Source organism: Xenopus tropicalis, chromosome 8, assembly GCF_000004195.4.
Source record: "Xenopus tropicalis strain Nigerian chromosome 8, UCB_Xtro_10.0, whole genome shotgun sequence".
Taxonomy (NCBI): domain Eukaryota; kingdom Metazoa; phylum Chordata; class Amphibia; order Anura; family Pipidae; genus Xenopus; species Xenopus tropicalis.
In genome coordinates, this window is record NC_030684.2 from 107,130,577 (window position 1) to 107,153,577 (window position 23,001).

The window sequence follows — 23,001 nt, forward strand, 5'->3', positions numbered from 1 at the left end:
ACCTCCTGTAAGCTGATAGTGTGCATAGAGGCTACTTAATAGCCAATCGTAGCACTTATTTAGCACCCTATGAATTTTAATGATGCTTTTGTTGCTCTCCCAGTCTTTTTACATTTGACTGTGGCTCACGAGTAAGAAAGGTTTGGGATCCCTGTTCTACGCATTAAAATGCTGGCTTAGGTGAGAGAAAACTTCACACGGTGGCAGTGCTGTATGGTAATTTCTTTTAGTGCTAATATTTCATTATTACCTAGGGTCACAGCTATATATTATTATTATGATACTTTATTTATATCGCAATAGCTATGTCAAGTAACTGCAGTAATGGTGGTAAAGGTGGGTTTGAACTACAGGTTGGAACATTTTTCTCAGATAACAGTAATATCTGTGCATGTATTGCCTATCTGATGATATTCATGGGCAGGGCCAGAACTAGGGGTAGGCAGAAGAGGCAGCTGCCTAGGGCGCAACGATTGAGGGGCGCCAGGCATGAGCCTCTCCTGCCTACCCCTAGTGCTACTTTGTCATTGCCACCGCCGCTTGTCATTAGAGGCGGAGGCAATGACCGATCTAATTGCCCCGCCCCCTGCCCCGCCTCCTGTGTTCGGGGGGCGGGGAGGTGGGCGGAGTTGGCCGACCGGGTTGCCTAGGGTGCCCGGTCGGCTTGGCCTGCCCCTGTTCATGGGTAAACTATGTTATGGGTAAATCAGTACAGCAAGGGTTAACCTGCAGATTCGTGCACCCCTTCACTGATCAGCCTGCATTCCTGAGTTCATCTCCACAGCCCAGCGATAAGCACAGGCCCCCTTACGCGGATGAATTCTGTTCTCAAGCTAGCCTTAGTTATGGCCTTGAAGACAGAACCACCTATTTGGCAAAGAGCTGCGACAGATATTTCTGTGCATGTACACTGGTAAACTGGTAATGCCTATGCTCATACGTTTCTTATGACGTATGCTACTATGTCACAAAGTCTATAAAAACCCTGTGCTCTCTTTGTTCTGTTGTTCTGACTTTTGACTTTGTTTAGAACCCACGTACATGTCAAATAAATCGTACCTATTTACCTCAAACAACCTGAAATTTCCATAACACCTACAATGTATTTTCGAGACATAACTTTCATTTGATCAGGGGAGGGCCAAGCTGACTGGGTGCCCTATGCAACCTGGTCAGCCACCCTGCCCCTGCAAGCTCCCTCCACCCGTGAATGACAAGTGGCGGGGACAATGACAAGGGTAGGCAGGAGAAAATAAAGGGCTGGTTTAAGCCCGAAACGTTGCTGTGTGCACTTGAGTAAAGTCACTTTTTTCTACAACATTTCCGGAGTGCTGCTGTTTTTTCATTTTATCCTGGATATTGTTTTACCCTGGCTGAGGGTTCAGCTTGCACCTGGGGCTACAACTAGCCGGTTTGTCCATTGTGTAGCACACCTTAATCAATTTGTTAAGGGTAGGCAGGAGAGGCACCCCCTCATTGATGTGCCCTAGGCTGGTGCCCCTCCTGCCTACCCCTAGTTTGGCCCTTCATATGATTGTTGTCTAACAATTATCAATAGCAAAAAAAACATTGTTAGATTTGTTATTTTTAGGGCTTTACTCCTACAATTTGAATCTGAATATCAGTTTTAGATTGTTACATTAAAATGTACAATTGATATCCAAACGTTTGACAAAAATATGAAAGTTTACACAGTGGGGATCTACATTTAACTGTGTTTGTGGTCTCCACTTTAAACAAGTTGTGTGTGTATATAACAATATATATACCCCTTAATAACCTGTTATGATTTTCTTAATTATAATTTTAGAATTACATACGATTAACAGGTTTGTTTTTTTAATTTCTACAACGTTCTTCGCTTGAAGTTCTGTTTACAAACGCCTAATAAGGTTCTAACGCCAGAGATTTGCAACCTGCAGGGGGCGCCATAAGGCAGGTATTCTCGCAAACTGCAAGGAGCTCTGTCGTCAGCAGTGTGCGCCGGAAGTGTGTGCGGTGGAGGCGTCTTGTTTTAGAGACTAAAAGAAATGGCAGCTGTGGATATCAGAGGTATGTAATTCATCTTGCTGCTCCTGAGAGAAGGGAAAGAAAGCGACGCGAAGCAATATATAACGTATATGTGGTTTTTATATGGATCTCGCTGTCTGTGTGAAAACTCAGTGTTTACTGCTCTATTCCTCTCCGTATTTCTCATGCAGATAACTTACTTGGCATCTCCTGGGTGGACAGTTCCTGGATCCCCATATTAAACAATGGAACAGTCTTGGACTATTTCTCCGAGAGGAGCAACCCGTTCTACGATCGAACGTGTAACAATGAAGTGGTTAAGATGCAAAGGCTGACACTCGATCATTTGAAGTAGGTTTTAAATGGGACACGTACATTGTTTTATTCTGCAGGGAAGGGTAGTTCTGCATACGAGTTAGCAGTGTTCTGTGTAAAATACTTATAATATATACTTATACTTACTCTTATTTACTGTAACGTATGAGAGCACAGTGTATGTATGTATGTATAACTTTATTTATAAAGCGCCACAAGGGTACGCAGCGCTGTACAATCTTACAGAATACAAAATTACACACAGGGAGGACAAGTGATATAATAAATAAGTACAATAAATATATATATATATAAGTGCCATGCGGTATGAGACACAGTAGGAAGGAGGTCCCTGCCCCGTAGAGCTTACAATCTAAGTGTAATGTGGAAGAAGAACTATTCTTTGTTTTATGTTATAATTGCATTTATGTGTGTGAATGAAAGATGGCAGAAGGGAAAAAACATGGGGTAGATTGCCAATATTTTAACCCCTGCATGATTTCCAGCTCTGCAGGCAGCAAAATGCTCACAGTTGCACTTATATTAATCTAAATTGTAATGACCTAGCCCTGCAAGGGCACTCACAGGCCAAGCAATCATCACTCAAAAATGAATGGACAGTTGTGAGTGTTCAGCCTCTCACCCATAGAGCTTGCAATTGCCCCATGTGCCATTGTCCTAATTGAGTTTATTAGAGTTGGGCGGTATGACCAAAAATTTATATCACGGTATTTTTCAAAATTATATCGGTGTCACAGTATTTGACGGTATTTTTTTTTGCATGCATGATTAGGTGTTAACCCCATTTCCTAATAAATTAGAGAATAATTACTGCAGTATTGAAATTCAGAGTCAGGCAAGCAAAGGATCGGCAACAGAAAGTCGTAAGGTAAATCAGGCAGGCTTAGTTTCCCAGGCAAGGCCGCAGACAACATAGCACAGGAGGAGGCGTTTGATAGCTTTAAATACCCCCCACGCATGCGCAGAACTGGCGCCGTCAGCGCATCACAGACGTGCACGCTTTGACATGTACGTGCGCTTTGACGCACACACACCTGGACGCGCATGCGCAACGTCCCGCGGACAACGGGACGCGCGCTAGACCGGGCCGCACGGGTGAGTACCCTGACACCCTGGTATTGCGGTATCTGAAAAATGAATATAGTTTTTTTTAAAAAACACCGGTATTCGGTATTAAACTGTATATCGCCCAGCCCTAGAGTTTATTATTAAACTATAGTTTTGACATTTAATGCAGAGTTTAATGGATGGTTTCCTCCGAGATTTCTCTGAGTGCTCCTCCAACCCAGTCCAATGCTGGTGGTGTGGGACTTTGTGCTGTAAAATCTTTTATCTGTGCCCAGCTATTAAAGGAGAAGGAAAGGTAAAAACTAAGTAAGCTTTATCAGAAAGGTCTATGTAAATACAGCTATAAGCACTTACAGTAAGTAAGTAACTTACAGTCCTCTATCAAAAGAAACAAAGGATTTCTTGTTTTTTTTTTTTTTTTTGTAAGCATGATGTTCCAGTGTCTGATTTTCTCTCTCAGAAACATCCTTAATTCCTCTGGCCAAAGTCTATGCAGTTCTCTTCTCTCTCCTCTCCCTTCTCCCCTCTCCTGCTCCCCCTTCTACCAGAATGCTAAGAATTCCCTCCCCCCTTCCTTTAGGAATGTGTGAGCTGAACTATAATGGCTAGACTGCAGGCAGGAAGCTACTTAAAATGGCAGCTGCTATCATAAGCAAACGGAGAAAGCTTCTGAAGCTCTTTACACAGGTATTGTAATGGTTTCTGCAGAATAAATATATTGTTCTAGGTGGCACTAATGTGGCAAATCTATTGGCAGTAACATGCCAAAATGACTTTCCTTCTCCTTTTAAAGGGCACCTATCACTTACAAATTGTTTCCTTCTCTTTATGTTCTGGCTAATGGCCCCTACTCTGGAGGGAAAGCAATAGTATTTTTCCTAAGAAAAGTCCCCTGTCTTGCTCTGTACCAGGCGGGAGGAACACACACACACACACACACACACACACACACACACACACACACACGAATAATGAGCGGGTGTCCCAGTTTGCTCATTACGCGCGTGACATAAAAAAGGGGGGTGCTGACTGATAAATATCACACCCATATACATAACAAGTGAACTGGAAACTCACTCATGTGCCCTCCTTTGGGGGAAACAATTTTTAAGTGTGCAATACAAAGTACCATCTTGTCATCCACTATAGAGCAGAGTGCATACGATTTATTCATTATTTGCTAAAATAACTGTGCAACTGAGTGTTAGGAGTTCCAATACACAGTTGATATGAGGTCTCTGCACATAGAGCTTACAATGCTCCACAAGTGCTGCCCCTCCCTGCCTGTCCCTGCACTTGTTACCTGCCATATACAGAATTCAATTTAAGGTTCTTTTACTTACCTACAAAACACTGGTGCCGCACCACTCTATATAACCACCCTAATGCCCAAGTACACCCCCAGTCGCAACCTTCTCTCTGCACATGACCTGCTTCTCTCCTCCTCACTCAGAGGATAGTCAGATTCCTCTCACTCTCGCATCCAGGACTTCTCACGTGCTGTACCCAATCTCTGGAACGCTCTGCTCCATCCCATTAGACATTCTCAGAGTCTCCAGGCTTTTAAACAATCACTTAAAACTTGCCTTTCCAATCAAATCTATAATCCAAGCCCTCAGCAACTTGATTACCCACTGAACACCCCTACTCTTTGCTCGCATACTCACTAACCACTGGTTTTCACCTCTTACTCTGCACTTACCGTCACTTTACAAACAAACTAGAACTCTACCAAATTACATTACCAAGTACCAATAATAATTGATGACATCACTAACCTCCCTCCTACGCTTGTCAGTGCGTCTTTCAGAATGGGCAAGATGAGAACAAAGGGGATGCAAGGCTCTCTCTTGCTCCCCCTCCATTAGGAATGTGTAATCTGAGCTATAAGGGCTAGAGCTATACAGCAGGAAGCTATAAAAACCAAGCTAAAATGGCAGCTGCAATCTTAAGCAAACAGAGAAAGCTTCTAGGGCTCTTTACTCCGGTATGGTAAAGCTTTCTGCAAAATAAATATAGCATTCTAGGTGGCACTAATGTGGCTAATCTATTGGCAGTAAAATGCCAAAATGACTTTCCTTCTCCTTTAAGCCTGTAAATGCTGCCCACTGCATATTGAGCCTGATTTTCAATCTGGTGAAAGCTGCACAGTGCAGTATCCGTAACCTAGTCATCACCTGTCTACCCTCAGTGTCACCTTTTACTTCTGCTGCTGCCACCCTTTAAAAATCCAGGTCTCATAGTACATGATGGAGACAGAAGGGTACACTTTAGACTGTGGCGTTTAAAGAGTTGCATTGTATTTTAACATCTAAATACTTAATTAGTTTTCTTATTCTTGTTTATCAGTCAGATGGTTGGTATAGAATATATTTTACTTCATGCTCAAGAACCAATATTGTTCATCATCAGAAAACAGCAGAGGCAGTCTCCTACACAGGGTAAGCTATAAAATGTATAAAGTAAAAACTATTTTAAAAGGAATTCTCTAATTAGTGCTGTTTTGTTTGTGATCCAGGGTCACAAACAGAGCTGTCTGTTTTCTGTCTTATTTCCTAATGATGTGTGTCCAGGTATAGTTTTACTAATTTTTGTTTTAATGATTTTTGTTTTCGCAGTGATTCCACTGGCAGATTACTACATCATTGCTGGAGTGATCTATCAGGCACCAGACCTAGGATCAGTTATCAACTCCAGAGTAGTAAGACTCATATGTTGTCTTATTTATTTGAAAAATAATATTTGTTAAATTTATTTGTATTAAATGGGCAGTATACCTCATTAAATTCAGGTGATTAATTGTGTTCTGGAAATGTATTTTGCCTATTGACATATTTAATAAATATGTATTGTTTTCCTTATTTGTTGAACCTAACAGGACAAACGGGGGATGAAAGTTGATTCTTTTGGTAACTTCCTTGCTCTTAAGGGCTCTGGCACACGGGGGAGATTAGTCGCCCGCGATTAACTCCCTGTTCGCGGGCGACTAATCTCCCCGAGTTGCCTACCCCTGCCATCCCACCGGCGAACATGTAAGTCGCCGGCGGGATGGCAGACGCGGCGGCGCGATTTCGCGCAAATCGCCGAAAAAGACTCGCGAGTCTTTTTCGGCGATTTCCGGAAATCGCCCCGCCGCGTCTGCCATACCGCCGGCGACTTACATGTTCGCCGGTGGGATGGCAGGGGTAGGCAACTCGGGGAGATTAGTCGCCCGCGAACAGGGAGTTAATCGCGGGCGACTAATCTCCCCCGTGTGCCAGAGCCCTAAGAGCAATTCTGGGAGTAGAAGGCAGTTAATCATATTACCAGGACCTTGTGTGTTATTTTCTGCAGGCTGAGAGGAAAAGCGGATCTGTTCCCTTTCATATCCATGTGTATCTGCATCGAAAAGTACAGATTTCACCTGATTGCATGGAGTGGAGGTGCTATTGCGTTTTTTGGTCCAACCTCGGTTATGTGTACCTGCACTCAGACGGAAGCAATATGTTTCGGGGCAGATACATGGGGATGAGAAAGGGAGCTGATCTGCTTCTCTCAGCCTGCAGAAAAAATGCAGGCTAAGAGAAGCAGAGCAGATGCCCTGTGTGTCCATGGCCTAATGAACTTCTCATTATCTCTGTTTAACCAAACTCCTCTGATTACAGGGAAGGGATTGGAAGGTAATTAAGAACAATGACCTATTTGTGCTTTCCAATAATATATGTATAAAAGGAAAAAACAGGCACAATGTTTTTAACAAATTCTTAATAGTTGGGGTCATATTGAGTACATACCATGTATATAAGTTGGGCACATCTCCCCCACCCAAACCACACCTTTTGTACTGCATATATCCCCTCCATTCGCTAACACCATTTCATTTTCCTAAAACAAATAAATGCTTTCACATGGCCGCCATTTTCCCTCCCACACATCTTCAGTGACATTCATTCATGTGTGCACTGTAAAGTTCATGCAATGAAGAATGCAGGCTTACACAGGCAGAACTTACTTTGATAAGTACTGCTTGGATTGAGCACTGTAATAGCTAAACTAAGCTCAGGAGAGGGGTTAGGAGGAAAAACTATTATAGAGCACAGGCAAGAAGCTTGCTGCCTGTTAAGACAAGGTTATGTATGCCCACCTATTTTTTAATTTATGTATTTAAATACTCCTGCACTGCCACCTCTTAGGAGAGATGTGAGCTGTGTCTTTGCAGTGATAGTATGACAGCAGTTTGCAATGAGCCTAGAGTATTAAGTAAAATAAAAAGAATTTCCGCAGAAACATTTATTCTTTGGTGTTTATTGAAGTAACACTTTTGAATTTTATTACAATTTCTTGACACCTTTGAGATGTTGTAATACAATATCTGGAATCTCCAACAAGTTTTTGTGGCTGTCAAAATATTGTTAGTTGTTACTGGCATTATGTAAGCTGGAAGGCTGCATTTAATATTAAGATGGCAGTAGTGATAGAGCCCAGCTGATACAGTGTTTCATTCCTTATGTTAGCATTACAGCAATAATATGAAAATCTGTAGGTTTGTGTTTAACAGCAAATGAATTTTGTCTTTGTAGCTAACTGCAGTGCATGGGATTCAGTCAGCATTTGATGAGGCAATGTCCTACTGCCGTTATCACCCATCTAAAGGCTATTGGTGGCACTTTAAAGACCAGGAAGAAAGAGGTATACATTTCTTTAAGTATTCATAGCTTAAGTGAAATTAATTTGCCTATTTTAGTGCTGTAGTAGAGAATCTGTCATTTTTAACATCCCCGCGTCAACAAACATTAATTTATTTTTAGTTCTTTACAACTACTCCTAGTTCTTCGGTGTTCATTATTTTGAAAATGTGTCCTAGACATATTAATGAAAAAAAATTGAATAGTTTGTTTGACTGAAGAGTACAAATGAACAGTGGTTTCTTTTTACCCCTATTTCCACTGCAATTTAAGAAGGGGCTGGATGGCTTCTTAGCAAGTGAGGGAATACAGGGGTATGGGAGATAGCTCTCAGTACAAGTGAGGGAATACAGGGGTAGGGGAGATAGCTCTCAGTACAAGTGAGGGAATACAGGGGTAGGGGAGATAGCTCTCAGTACAAGTGAGGGAATACAGGGGTAGGGGAGATAGCTCTCAGTACAAGTGAGGGAATACAGGGGTAGGGGAGATAGCTCTCAGTACAAGTGAGGGAATACAGGGGTAGGGGAGATAGCTCTCAGTACAAGTGAGGGAATACAGGGGTAGGGGAGATAGCTCTCAGTACAAGTGAGGGAATACAGGGGTAGGGGAGATAGCTCTCAGTACAAGTGAGGGAATACAGGGGTAGGGGAGATAGCTCTCAGTGCAAGTTGATCCAGGGACTGGTCCGATTGCCATTTTGGAGTCAGGTAGGAATTTTTTCCCCTCTGCTGCAAATTAGAGAGGCTTCAGATGGGTTTTTTTGCCTTCCTCTGGATCAACTAGTAGTTAGGCAGGTTATATATAGGCATTATTGTTGAACGTGATGGGCGTATGTCTTTTAAAACCCAACTTACTATGTACTATGTTACTATGTATTTGTAGAGTGTGGGAGGAGACACAATTAAGTGGTCACACTTCCTACGTTCTATTTAAATTCCCCTGTGTGCTAGAAATGCCAAGGCCTATTTTGAATCTCTGTTTGAACCTGATGCCATGAGTGTCCTCATAAGATATTTCAAAGCAGCAAAAAAAAAAAATCAAAACTGCTGTGTGAAAGGTGCAAACCAGGATATGGACGGATGATGCCAGGGGCCTACCCTAAGGCTGATGCCACACCAGGCGTAGGGCTGATTTTTTCGGCAAGCGGAAAAACGCTTGCCGAAAATTCAGCCCTACGCCTGCTACTTGTGCCTGCACCCAAATGAATGGGATACGCTCGGGTGAAGGCACAAGTAGCCGATATACGCATGAAAACGCGAGACTTTGCATTCTCTCGCGTTTTCATGCGTATATCGGCTACTTGTGCCTTCACCCGAGCGTATCCCATTCATTCGGGTGCAGGCACAAGTAGCAGGCGTAGGGCTGAATTTTCGGCAAGCGTTTTTCCGCTTGCCGAAAAAATCAGCCCTACGCCTGGTGTGGCATCAGCCTTACTTGTTGGTCCGACTCTGGGGGAAAAAAAAGTAAAGAGTTTAGTTATGATTTCATGAACTGGGAGGTGCGGCAGTGAAGATATCAAAATTTGCACCAGAACCACAAACCTCTGTGCATGCCACAGGATTTCAGTGTTAGGTGACAGTACTAAATTATTGGAAATATGATGCAGCTAATTTGCAGATGGAGTTCATAAGTTATTTTGATGTGTAATAGATACTTTTCATATTTGTGTTGTTGGCGCTTTAAAGCGGACCTGTTACCTCCCACGATTATTTTAAAAAGCATATCAATGCAATCTGCAGCTTACATGGACTTCTAATCCCCCTCTGCTACCTCTGTTAGATAAGCCATTACGCTGTGAATCCCCCGTTGCTTCTGAGGTATGGAAGACGAAGGGGCCATTTTTATCCTCCATATTCTGCCTTCTTAATCTCGCGCATGCGCAGTAGATGAAATCGTGCGCATAGCATAGCGTTCTACAGAAAACAGCGCGAGATTAGGCCTTGGGCATAGTGGCGGAGCTGACTGGATTTGATTGACAGCGTTTAGAAACGAGTAGCTGTATCTTTGAAAATACTCAACAAAATGAAAAAAACAAAAAAAACAAGGGTTTACTGGAATGTGAATTCTAGCAGTAGGAGATTTTTAAGGTAAGGGTGACAGGTCCGCTTGAAGCATGTGTGCCCCCTTTTGTTCTTTCAGACAAAACCAAGCCAAAAGCGAAGAAAAAAGAGGAAGCCAGTTCACACTTCCAGAGACAGCGGGTAGATGCTTTGCTCATGGAGCTTAGGCAGAAGTTCCCTCCAAAATTTATTCAGGTATGTCTGGCTTAAAAACACAAGGCGTTTATTAGCCAGGTTTGTGTGACTGCCATAATGCCAGGTAGACTAAATTGAAATAAGTGCTTTGTTAGAGCTTCTTAGAAAAATTGTGAAGCATAACGTGTCGCCTTCTTTATGTTTCAGCAAAAGACTGGAGAAAAACCTGTACCAGGTAAGAGAAAACTGCCTTGAATTATTGTGATCACCCTATAGTGTACATCCAACCAAGCTTTGACATAACTTACATTTCAATCACCATCTAATGCCTCTAGAGCTTGTGTTGAATTGTGGCCTTTCTGTGGCTTTCTTTTACACTCCTTCCAGTTTTCCCATATTTGGACTTACTCCAAATGTATAGAAAATTGCTCTTCTGAGCTTTTATGCTTAAAAGTTTGTAAGCATTTGTGCTTAGAAGTTTGCTAATATAAAAAGTTCTATGCACAGAAAAGAGCAGAGAGGAGTCATCTGACTCAAAAGATCAGAAAACCTTTCTCTTCTTATATTTCCTCCCATCTGTTGGACCAGTCAGCAGAACAGACAAGCAGATTGCTTGTTGTTTCAGTTTCATTATCTAAGTAGTTCTGTTAATAATTCTGAAAACTTAAAAAAATAATGTATATTGCAAAAGTGCTCAGAGGAGCAATTGTACATGAATATATTTTAAGGGTTTCCTTTAGTTTTGCATCTCAGTGTTTAACTTTCCACAAAAAACAGAGAATCAGTATTTATCTGTGAGGCAATAAATACTGAATAAGCTGCAAAACAGATTTTGTAGCACACAAATAACCTATTTTGTTACAATGACATTTCTCTTGGGCCCTACGTTATAAATCTTCATGATCTCAGCAAAAATGGTGCTGATTCAGCAACAAGCATAGTCGAGGCCAAAAGCGATAAAGACTTTGTATAGGAAGGAAGCAGCAGATCTTGAAACATCATTCTAAATCGGGTCAGGCTATTAGAGTAAGGATAGAATATTAACTGGAGAACAAGTATAATGGTAAAGAACTGAAGAGTGCAGCAGAAACTGGTACCTTTCTAGCTGTTTTGAATAGAAATCACAAAGGACAAGGAAAGCCTATTTCACTGTGGGGGTTAGCCCCCTCCAACTTCCAACCCTAATATAACTTAATTTCTCATTATGTACCAGTTTTGAGATTTGTTGACTTGTTACACATACCAAACTGCTTGAAATAGTTTAATTGGAGATACCTTAAGGGGTGTAAAATATTACATGTAGCTGCAGAGCCTGTACGTCTCTAAAACTGCCTCATGGGCATACTGGAATGTTCAGTGCAGCTGCGGTGTGCATCTGTGTCCAGGAGTAGAGCTCAGAATTAGGCGTGTAGGAAAGGTACGAGAAGGATATAGTACAATGCATTCTTTTGCAAATTTTATAGTGCACTGAGCTCCATGTGTGCAGGCCACATTCATACACTTAGGGGCTGATTTACTAATCCACGAATCCGAATGAGAAAAATTCGGATTGTAAAACGAACATTTCGCGACCTTTTCGTATTTTTTGCGATTTTTTTTCGTCGCCGTTACGACTTTCCCGTAAATTGTTGCGACTTTTTCGTAACCGGTACGACTTGCGCAAATTGTCGCGACTTTTTCATAGCCATTACAAATTTCGTGAATTGTCGCGACTTTTTCATTGCCATTATGCCTTTGGAGAATTGTCGCGACTTTTTCATTGCCATTATAACTTTCGTGAATTGTCGCGACTTTATCATAGCCATTACGACTTTCGCGAATTATCGCAACTTTCGTATTGAGAGCTCGAAAAAGTCGCGACAATTCGCGGAAAAGTCGCAAAGTACCGATCATTACGAAAAAAAGCATTCGGACGCTTTTCGGACGTTCGTGGATTAGTAAATGTGCCCCTTAGAGGGGTGAAGTAGGCAGATTTTTAACCCAATCTGAATGTGTCACATTTATTATGTAGAGAGCTTCCTTGATATTTATGCTTGATCCATATGTTATTACAGGCTATAATCTTCCTTAGCTTTAGGTGGAGTGTAAAATATGCTGAGAAGAAAAGATTGTGGTCCAAACCACAGAGCCCTTAAATTCTTCTGCATTTGACTTATTTTATTTGCTGCCAGATGCTACACAGAAATGTAAGGCACACCCAAAGGGAAAATAAACATTATATGAATGTAAGAGGCAGTACTCATTCAGTACCTGGGAAATAAATAAATACATACACAGACCAATTAGCAAATACAATTGTTAATTGTACAGTAAACTTAATGAATACATGCGTAAGGGGTACATTGGCAGAAAATGTAGTTACATAGATAAAACTGTTTTAGATCTATACATAATTATATTTGTAGCATTTTATGGGTTAAATCTTTCCCAAGCTGCAATTACCTCTGCATTTTAGTTCTGGAACCCTCATTTATAAACCCACATTTATAAAGAAGCTGCAGTGCTGGGTGCTTTTTTCATTTTTGTTTGGTCTGTGTTTAAAATTCCCCTCCCTCAAAAGGATTCTGCCATGTCAGCTTTTATGGTTCCTTGAAGGATTGGGAGGTTTGCCAAATTCTTGTTATAGACATTATAGATATAATACAATGTAGGGGGAGACAAGCAAGTGATCATTGCAGGGACATTGCACCTTGCAGACAGATAACTAAACTGTTTCAAGACTAAAAATGCCCAGGCTGCCCCCATGTGCCCATCACTCTTATTATGGTACCATTTTTTGCTACAATAAAGATAAATCAGTTCAGAACTTTTTCCACCTTTAATGTGACCTATAAACTGTACCACTCAATTGAAAAACAAAATGAATTCTTTTAGGGGGAGGGAAGAAAACCAAAAAAACTAAAATAATGTGGTTGCATAAGTGTGCTCACCCTTAAACTAATACTTTGTTGAAGCACCTTTTGATTTTATTACAGCACTCAGCCTTTTTGGGTATGAGTCTATCAGCATGGCACATTTTGACTTTGCAAGATTTGCCCACTCTTTGCAGAAACACTCCAAATCTGTCAGATTGCGGGGGCATCTCCTGCGCACAGCCCTCTTCAGATCACCCCACAGATTTTCAATCGGATTCAGGTCTAGGCTCTGGCTGGGCCATTCCAAAACTTTAATCTTCTTCTGGTGAAGCCATTCCTTTGTTGATTTGGATGTATGCTTTGGGTCGTTGTCATGCTGAAAGATGAAGATCCTCCTCTGCTTTCTAGCAGAAGCCTGAAGGTTTTGTGCCAATATTGACTGGTATTTGGAACTGTTCATAATTCCCTCTATCTTAACTAAGGCACCAGTTCCAGCTGAAGAAAAACAGCTCCAAAGCATGATGCTGCCACCACCATGCTTCACTGTGGGTATGGGGTTCTTTTGGTGAAGTGCAGTATTGTTTTTGCGCCAAACATATTTTTTTGAGTTATGGCCAAAAAGTTCAACCTTGGTTTCATCAGACCATAACACCTTTTCCCACATGCTTTTGGGAGACTTCAGATGTGTTTTTGCAAAATGTAGCCTGGCTTGGATGTTTTTCTTCGTAAGAAAAGGCTTTCGTCTTGCCACTGTACCCCATAGCCCAGACATATGAAGAGTATGGTAGATTGTTGTCACATGTACCACACAGCCAGTACTTGCCAGATATTCCTGCAGCTCCTTTAATGTTGCTGTAGGCCTCTTGGTAGCCTCCCTGACCAGTTTTCTTCTTGTCTTTTCATCAATTTTGGAGGGACGTCCAGTTCTTGGTAATGTCACTGTTGTGCCATATTTTCTGCACTTGATGATGACTGTCTTCGCTGTGTTCCATGGTATATCTAATGCCTTGGAAACTCTTTTGTACCCTTCTCCTGACTGATATCTTTTAACAATGAGATCCCTCTGATGCTTTGGAAGCTCTCTGTGGACCATGGCTTTGGCTGTGGGATGCGACTAAAAAAATGTCAGGAAAGACCAACTAGAGCAGCTGAACTTTATTTGGGGTTAATCAGAGGCACTTTAAATGATGGCAGGTGTATGCTGACTCCTATTTAACATGATTTTGATGTGATTGCTTAATTCTGAACACAGCTACATCCCCAGTTAGAAGAGGGTGTGCACACTTATGCAACCACATTATTTTAGTTTTTTTGGTTTTCTTCCCTCCACGTAAAAGATTTCAGTTTGTTTTTCAATTGAGTGGTACAGTTTATAGGTCACATTAAAGGTGGAAAAAGTTCTGAAATGATTTATCTTTGTCTCATTTTTGTACAGCACAGGAACCTGACATTTTACCAGGGTTGTGTAGACTTTTTATATCCACTGTATACTAACATTTATAACGTACTGTTTTGTTTTCAGTGGAACAAATAAAGAAGGAAGCCGAACCACCTGCCGAAACTATAAAACAGGAAGAAAAAGAGCCAGTGAAAGTAGCCCAGCAGGGAGCAACTCCTAAGGGGCCCCCAGAAAAAAGAATGAGGCTACAGTAGGAGGCTAAGCAATTGCCTTACAAACTCTATGTAATGGACTGATTCCAATACCATCATTACTAAAGCAGGAAACTGGCTTCATGAAATCCCAGCTTGTTGCAGGTTATATATGGACTCCAGTGGTACTGCATTTGTTAATACCTGTATGGGCATTTTGGTCCCAGAGGCATCTGCAGTGTGTGGAGGGTTACAGACCATAAAAATATATTTCTGAATTGTAGTTTGGATGTATAGAATGTGTCTTTTGAATGTCTTTTTTGTCTTTATATAAAATGACCATTTTTTCTAAATATAAACAAATTGAACACAAATGAAATAACTCCCGTCTGTACTAAAAAGAAAATCATGTAGCCTATATTGCTTTTTCTAAGGAAAAGGAAAGGTTCTATCACTAGGGGGAAGGCAAAATTTTTGGCACCCCCCATTCATTTCACTTACCTTATACCCCAGGTTCGTACTCCTGGTAGGAGAAAACTGCACCAGCCTGGGGTAGCTGCGAATGAGCGATCCTCTTCCTCCTGTCTTCTTTTTCTGCAATTCCAGGGCCAACACATGTGCATTAGAGTGACTCTGCTGCACAAGCGGCGCAAAGACAGAAGGAAGCTCTTTTGCTGATGCAGAAAGAGTCTCCTGATGGTTTCCTTCTCAGTCTTAGCAATAAATAAACTAGGAAATTAAAGGTTGGTAAATGTAACTATTGTACATTTCCCCATCAGTCCTACAACAAGCAGAGGGGCACTGATGGGGGGAGGGGTCTGTAAAAACTGATGTATTTAATGTATAAATGTTACAAACTCTGCAATAAAGTCAGCTCTTTGTGAATTAGACACAGATCTTTAAGAGGTAGGTCACCTTTAAATGATATTCTGAGACAACATGCAATTGGTCTTCATTTACTTTATTTTATTTCTGGTTTAACTATTTAGCTTTTTGTGTAGGAGCTAACAACACATGGTCCTCTGCACTTACCCAATATCAATATATATATAGGACAATAAGACATGCATTAAGCTACCAAGAAATTCCTTTATCTTTAAATAAAACAGGGATTGTTTGTCCATACATCGCAATATACTTCAAGCTGGCCAACTACGTCAAAGTTATCAACGATCTGGCCAGTCCTACACTTTTGTCTGATTCGTTAAGAATTTTACTGCTTTAATATGACTTTAACAAATCTCAGCAGCTATCTGGCTGCTAGGGTCGAATTTTGGGGTGAACTTGCCAAAATAGTGTTGTGGCCCCATGTCTGAATGGCAGCAATTTAAATTTCCCCTCTGAAAGTCAACGAGTGACATCTGATTGCCGGTTGGTGGCTCCGCCCACTTTTTTTCTAACCTGGAACTGCAGTTACCCAGTGACTAGCTCTGCAAAGTTTAGGGACCCTAGGATTAATAGTTAAAGAACAGCAGGAGTTTAAATTTAAACCAATAAAAGTCAATAGGTAAATTGCATATAGTAGGCTGACTAAGAAGAGGTCACTTGGTAGGCCTTGAATTTTGGTTTGAGTTTTGGAGGCCCACAAAGGAGAAAGATGATATGATAGAAACATAGGGAAGCATAATTTGGCAGTGGGACATGGCTAGATCAGGAGGACACAAGAAGGGTCAAAGAGGATACCTAAAAGGGGATTAAAAGGTAATCACCTGATTAAAAGGGAAGGGGGGGGGGGGGGGGGGGGGGGGGGTCCACACGAAGCAAGAGATGGCAATCCAGTGCAACAGGTTCTGGCAGCAGCCAAGGGATAAATGAAGACAGCATTTAAAGCCAGGACCTTTCTTTGTGTGTTTGTACAATGGTGGGGGAAATGAAGGTGGCAACATAAAAGCAAAAGTTAATGAGCAACAATCTGAGCAGCATGAGAAAGACTACAGGAACAATAACATATAGGGCTTGCATATGGTGTTTTCATAGTTGCCATTCTTTTGCCTATGCCAGTGGTTTCCACATGCTTCATAAGCCTAAAATGTTGTAATTGTAAACAGAAGAGGGCTGAGTACAACAGGTAGCCAAGACTAAAAAGGAGCCGACAAGGCAATGACAAAACTGGAAATACAGAAGGAATGATGGCAATGGATTTAACTTCCTCTTATAAAGAGAGGAATGAGTAAAGTTTTTCCCTGAGCAACAGTACAGATACTATGGATTGTTTTCAGAAATAAAGGTATAGTAACACTCCCAAATGCACCTCTCATTTTTGGCTGGGTAAGTATTAGTAGAATAATTCATAACATGGGCAGAGCCAGAGGGGCTAGTACATTATCATGGGTGGCTTTAAAAAACAGTTGAATCATTATATATGGCTTCCTAGTTGGGTTTCCTGAATACATTTACCTATGAGGGTCACCCTTGTACTTAAGGTACCTTTTAATATGGGAACATTTGCCCTTTTAAAGGAAAAGTAACACTAACATTTTTTAAGTAAAAAATCTATTCTACACTGCTCCAATAATTGCCCTATCCTTCCCAGTGTTTATTATTCTGAATTCTTTATTAGAAAATACCTTGTAAAACGTTGCATCCGGTCACTCCAAAGAGATGCAGAATCCACAATGAACATCTCCTCCTAGCCTTCCTTCTGTACAGGCAAACAATTGACTTCGGACTTCTAAAGTCGGGCTAGGAGGAGATGTCGATCGTCACATAGTGGATTCTGCATCTTCTGTATCGCTGTATTTGACATGACCAGATGCAACGTTTTACAAGGTATTTTCTAATAAAAAATTCAGAATAATAAACACTGAGAAGGATAGGGCAATTATTGGAGTAGGGTAGAATAGATTTTTTACTTAAAAAATGTTAGTGTTACTTTTCTTTTAACTGTATCAGATAGGGCAACAATAAGAACTGTGTGGAGCTTGATGTTGTCCACCCATAGCTGACTTTGGCTTGAGTTTAGCTATACTTGTGGTCCTCCAGAAACTGTGAACTAAAATTCACAATAACAAAGAGAAGATGGTGCTGTTTCGAATTCATTATATTAGTAGTTTAAAAACACCAAAGAAGTTTTTCTTTTCTGGTTCACTGACTGACAGTAAAGCAGGGCATCCATCCCTGAATTAATTAAATGATCCTTACCTGACTATTGTTTTTGTGATGCTGTATCCTATGTAAGATGCTTGGGCCATGACATTTCAAAAAGGTTTTTCATCTTTCCATTACAAAAATATGGGATTTTGTCAATCCGCTAATAAATTATGCCCTACCAGCATCACAGGCATTGGCACTTAGTTGACTGCTCTTCTCCATCTCTAACATGGGTCTTTCTGCTGTCTCCTGAAAAGACTCTCATTATATGATACGTAATCTACCTAAAATGGAAGTCCTTGTAATTATTTCCCAAGAAACCAGAGACGCCCTGAATTGTTGGATGTAGCCATTCAGATTTGCAAAAGGAAAGTCTATCCTGGTGCCATGCTGGTTCTTTACCACATCTTGGCTATTTTGCAGCAAGGCTTAGACAAAAACTGCATTGCCTGGATGTTTGGCATACTCAGAGAATATCTGCTCCAAACAGAAAACATAAAGAAAGTGGAAAAATTGTTCATACATTTTGCTGCCAAAATTAAAGCATCAACATCATCTAAACAATCCCTTGCTAGGTGTATGATGGATAGTTAGGTATGTTACTCGCTACATGGTCCAATGTGCATACATTCACCAAACACTACAGGCTGGATATCAAGGATTCACATTAAAAGATCTTGAGTATGTTTCACTCTCTACTATATACAGTAGAACAATTTGATTTACACTTGCTGTAATTTCCTTTTCCTTGGAGTCCATGCAGCAGCACAATTTATTCCCTCCCAATAACCAAAGTCTCAGCGTTGCGCACAAATTGCTGGTGGGTGGATAGAGGTTGCTACAGATTCTTGCTTTTTAACTTATCCTTTCCCATCCTGCCCGTATGTGATACTGCATGGACTACAAGGAAAAGGAAATTATTCTATAAAACTAACTATAAATTTAGTTTGTTTTTTGGCTGGGCGCATTTCTTTTTTTGCAATATTTCCATTTCAGTGCCCCTACATGCCACATTGTTTAGAAAATCTAATAATAAGAGAAATGGTACAGGTTACTGTGCTCATAAAGGGCAAATCATATAGCAGTCCTGGAGCAAGGGTTAAACACACTGGCAAGATGTATTTGGGGCTTTTAGCTGTGCTTGAATTGTACCAACTCAGAGGCATGCCAGGAAACTGACTATAGGCGCTACCCTTGGCATCAAAGCACTGCTCCTGCCCACTGGATCCTAGGCTGTTGTAGGGACAGAAATCCTTAATGCATTTGTCCCTGTATTCACACTGCTTTACAAAGTGTGCAAAAATGATCAGTGTGTGGCCTTGCTGTCTTGGGGCTCAGGGCTGCCATTTCCAGTTGTCAGCAGGTCACTGTGGTAGAGCTTGAGTCTTCTTCTGAGGTAAGGAGTTTTCTTTACCTGGAAATGCCCAATTTTTTGCCCAAAGGCCTCTCTGGTGTGCAGATAGGGAACTGCATGGTCTAACACAGCCTGCATGATGCTGTAAGGGCACGAGACGCACAAAGAAATATTCTGATTTCATACACAAATTGACCAATGGTCACAGGAAAGAATGTAATTACTATGTGTATGGTCACCTTTAGGGTTGCCACCTTTTAAAAAAAAATCAGGTGGGGCCGCAAGTGGACAGGCAGTGATGTAAATGGAAGGGACAGTGATGTCACAGGGTGTAGTTGTGATGTCAAAGGGGGAGGGGCCAGGCTGGCAAGGACTTAAACAACACAGGATTAGGTTAGTGTTGGAGTAAAAAGGGTCGGATTTGAGGCAGGTTGGGGGCAGAGTGACAAGTTTTTACAAATTTACCAGCAAGAACATTGCCAGCATATTTGTAATACCGGCCCTGGCTTGGCCAGCAACACTACTTTGGCTACCAACTGTAACATCTGAAAAGCCTTTGCAGTCATGTTGACCACTGACCACATTCTATGAGAAGATGTTGCCCTACCAATATCTGATTGAAACGCTATGAGTTTTTAGCTGGGGAAGGAGTCATTTAGGACAAAGGTCCACTCCTGGTATCTACCCACATATGAGCACCTTATCATATCAACAAACCACATGTTTGTTTGGTGGCAGACTCTACAGTGGAGGAAATAATTATTTGACCCCTCACTGATTTTGTAAGTTTGTCCAATGACAAAGAAATGAAAAGTCTCAGAACAGTATCATTTCAATGGTAGGTTTATTTTAACAGTGGCAGATAGCACATCAAAAGGAAAATCGAAAAAATAACTTTAAATAAAAGATAGCAACTGATTTGCATTTCATTGAGTGAAATAAGTTTTTGAACCCTCTAACAAAAAAAGACTTAATACTTAGTGGAAAAACCCTTGTTTGCAAGCACAGAGGTCAAACGTTTCTTGTAATTGATGACCAAGTTTGCGCACATTTTAGGAGGAATGTTGGTCCACTCCTCTTTGCAGATCATCTCTAAATCCCTAAGGTTTCGAGGCTGTCTCTGTGCAACTCTGTGCAACTGAGCTTGAGCTCCCTCCATAGGTTTTCTATTGGATTAAGGTCCAGAGACTGACTAGGCCACTCCATGACCTTAATGTGCTTCTTCTTGAGCCACTCCTTTGTTGCCTTTGCTGTATGTTTTGGGTCATTGTTGTGCTGGAACACCCATCCACGACCCATTTTCAGTTTCCTGGCAGAGGGAAGGAGGTTGTCGTTCAGGATTTCACGATACATGGCTCCGTCCATTTTCCCGTTAATGCGAATAAGTTGTCCTGTGCCCTTAGCAGAAAAACACCCCCAAAGCAAAATGTTTCCACCCCCATGCTTGACGGTGGGGACGGTGTTTTGGGGGTCATAGGCAGCATTTTTCTTCCTCCAAACACAGCGAGTTGAGTTAATGCCAAAGAGCTCTATTTTGGTCTCATCAGACCACAGCACCTTCTCCCAGTCACTCACAGAATCATTCAGGTGTTCATTGGCAAACTTCAGACGGGCCTGCACATGTGCCTTCTTGAGCAGGGGGACCTTGCGAGCCCTGCAGGATTTTAATCCATTGCGGTGTAATGTGTTTCCAATGGTTTTCTTGGTGACTGTGGTCCCTGCTAATTTGAGGTCATTAACTAACTCCTCCCGTGTAGTTCTAGGATGCTTTTTCACCTTTCTCAGAATCATTGACACCCCACGAGGTGAGATCTTGCGTGGAGCCCCAGAGCGAGGTCGATTGATGGTCATTTTGTGCTCCTTCCATTTTCGAACAATCGCACCAACAGTTGTCACCTTCTCTCCCAGCTTCTTGCTAATGGTTTTGTAGCCCATTCCAGCCTTGTGCAGGTCTACAATTTTGTCTCTGACATCCTTGGACAGCTCTTTGGTCTTTCCCATGTTGGAGAGTTTGGAGTCTGCTTGATTGATTGATTCTGTGGACAGGTGTCTTTTATACAGGTGACTAGTTAAGACAGGTGTCCTTAATGAGGTTGACTAATTGAGTAGAAGTGTCTAACCACTCTGTGGGAGCCAGAACTCTTAATGGTTGGTAGGGGTTCAAAAACTTATTTCACTCAATGAAATGCAAATCAGTTGCTATCTTTTATTTAAAGTTATTTTTTCGATTTTCCTTTTGATGTGCTATCTGCCACTGTTAAAATAAACCTACCATTGAAATGATACTGTTCTGAGACTTTTCATTTCTTTGTCATTGGACAAACTTACAAAATCAGTGAGGGGTCAAATAATTATTTCCTCCACTGTATATGGTGCTACTTTTCCACAAAGGCACCCTCGTGTACTAGACCCATAGGCTCACAGGTCAATTCTTTGTGCTTTTAAAGGGTTAGTTCACCTTAAAGGACAAGGAAAGGCTAAGTCACTTGGGGGTGCCAAAATGTTTTTGGGGTGCCTAACATTTTGGCACCCCCAAGTGACTTAGCCTTTCCTTCACCTTTACTATGTTATAGAATGGCCACTTTGTATCAACTTTTAAATTGGTCTACATTTTTTATTCTGTATAGTTTTTGAATTATTTCCCTTTTCAGTTTTCAAAAGGGGAGGGGGGGTCATTGACACTGACAGCAAAAAAAAAACAACTATTGTTTTTGTTACTTTTTAGTACTTATTTTTCATTCAGGCTCTCCTATTCATATTTCAGTCTCTCATTTAATGCACCACCTGTTGCTAAGGTAATTTAGACTCTGGCAACCAGATAGGTGCTGGATAGACAAACAAGAAGCTAACCACAAATAATAAAAAATAAAACCAACTGCTAATTGTCTCACAACAGCACTTGCTGCATTATACTGAAACTTACTTTAAAGGCAAACAAACCCCTTTAAGGCAATGTTTCTGTCTGAACACTCCAGTGCAAGATATAAGGCCACTCAAAGCTATTAATCCATTTTATATACAGACAAACACATCTGCTCATGGGAAGGAATGAATTAGTTGATTGCAGGAGAAACAATATCCACTGCAGATTGAGCACAATTGTATATATTGTCCAATACACAGCAATGAGTATATTGGGAGAGAGGGGGCTTTCTTCCATTGCTGCTCCCTTCATGCGCTGACTCCCCAGGAATCTTGCAGTCCTCAAACACAAGCTCACAGGTGTTAGAGCCCCTCATCCCCTGCTTATGTGCTGAACCCTGGCATCTCCTGCAGCAACCAATAAAAGAGAAGAACAAAACTCACACCAACAGCAGGACAAATACATGGCAAGATGCAGGGGGGGAGAGCAGGGTCGGACTGGGCCGCCGGTGCCCATGCTGGTATCCCTGGTAACTTCCCTTTCTAGTTAAATACTGATGGCTTCAGTGGGATATTACAAGGCAGGTTTGCACTTTATTCCTTGCATGCATCAAATACTCTCTTCTGTGTCGCCCTTGTTGCCACCTATTACATAATTACATACTACAGTTGTACGTTGTTGTGGTGTCTTAGTGTTTCTGTGCCATCTCTCTTATCTGTTGTTCTCTATATTCTCACCTGATCTTCTGTTTACTGACCCTTGGCTCATCTTCTGGATTGTCTGCTTGCCTCCACCTCGACCCTGTTATTGACCTGCGTGATTTCCGCCTGCCTTGACCTTAGCCTGTATTTCTGATAATTTGCCCTCTGGCTCCTCTGCCCCAAGACTCAAGAGGTTAATGCATTGTGGTGAGCTGCACAAAATAAAATGCTCCTACTTTGAGTTCCAATAAGTCCCTTATTGGGCTTAGGCTGAT

At 41.4% G+C, this 23,001-nt stretch overlaps 1 protein-coding gene across 2 annotated transcripts; it reads left to right on the top strand.

Moving 5' to 3' along the window:
* Positions 1-1,932: 1,932 nt before the first annotated feature.
* Positions 1,933-15,614, top strand: med6 (mediator complex subunit 6). 2 transcript variants are annotated; one of them, NM_001016292.2, is given in 8 exon segments: positions 2,009-2,052; positions 2,202-2,361; positions 5,764-5,855; positions 6,033-6,115; positions 7,974-8,082; positions 10,218-10,333; positions 10,481-10,508; positions 14,651-15,073. In NM_001016292.2, coding segments are annotated over 8 exon segments (741 nt in total). In that variant the 5' UTR covers positions 2,009-2,030; the 3' UTR covers positions 14,782-15,073.
* The last annotated feature ends 7,387 nt before the right edge of the window (positions 15,615-23,001 follow it).

What these genes read in the sequence shown, in the direction of transcription:
- med6 (XM_031890447.1), top strand. Translation starts at nt 2,031, where the DNA reads ATGGCAGCTGTGGATATCAGAG. An exon ending in GAGGCAGTCTCCTACACAGG is followed by an intron (nt 5,856 to 6,032) that starts GTAAGCTATAAA and finishes TTGTTTTCGCAG; the next exon opens with TGATTCCACTGGCAGATTAC. An exon ending in TGGAGAAAAACCTGTACCAG is followed by an intron (nt 10,509 to 14,650) that starts GTAAGAGAAAAC and finishes TTTTGTTTTCAG; the next exon opens with TGGAACAAATAAAGAAGGAA.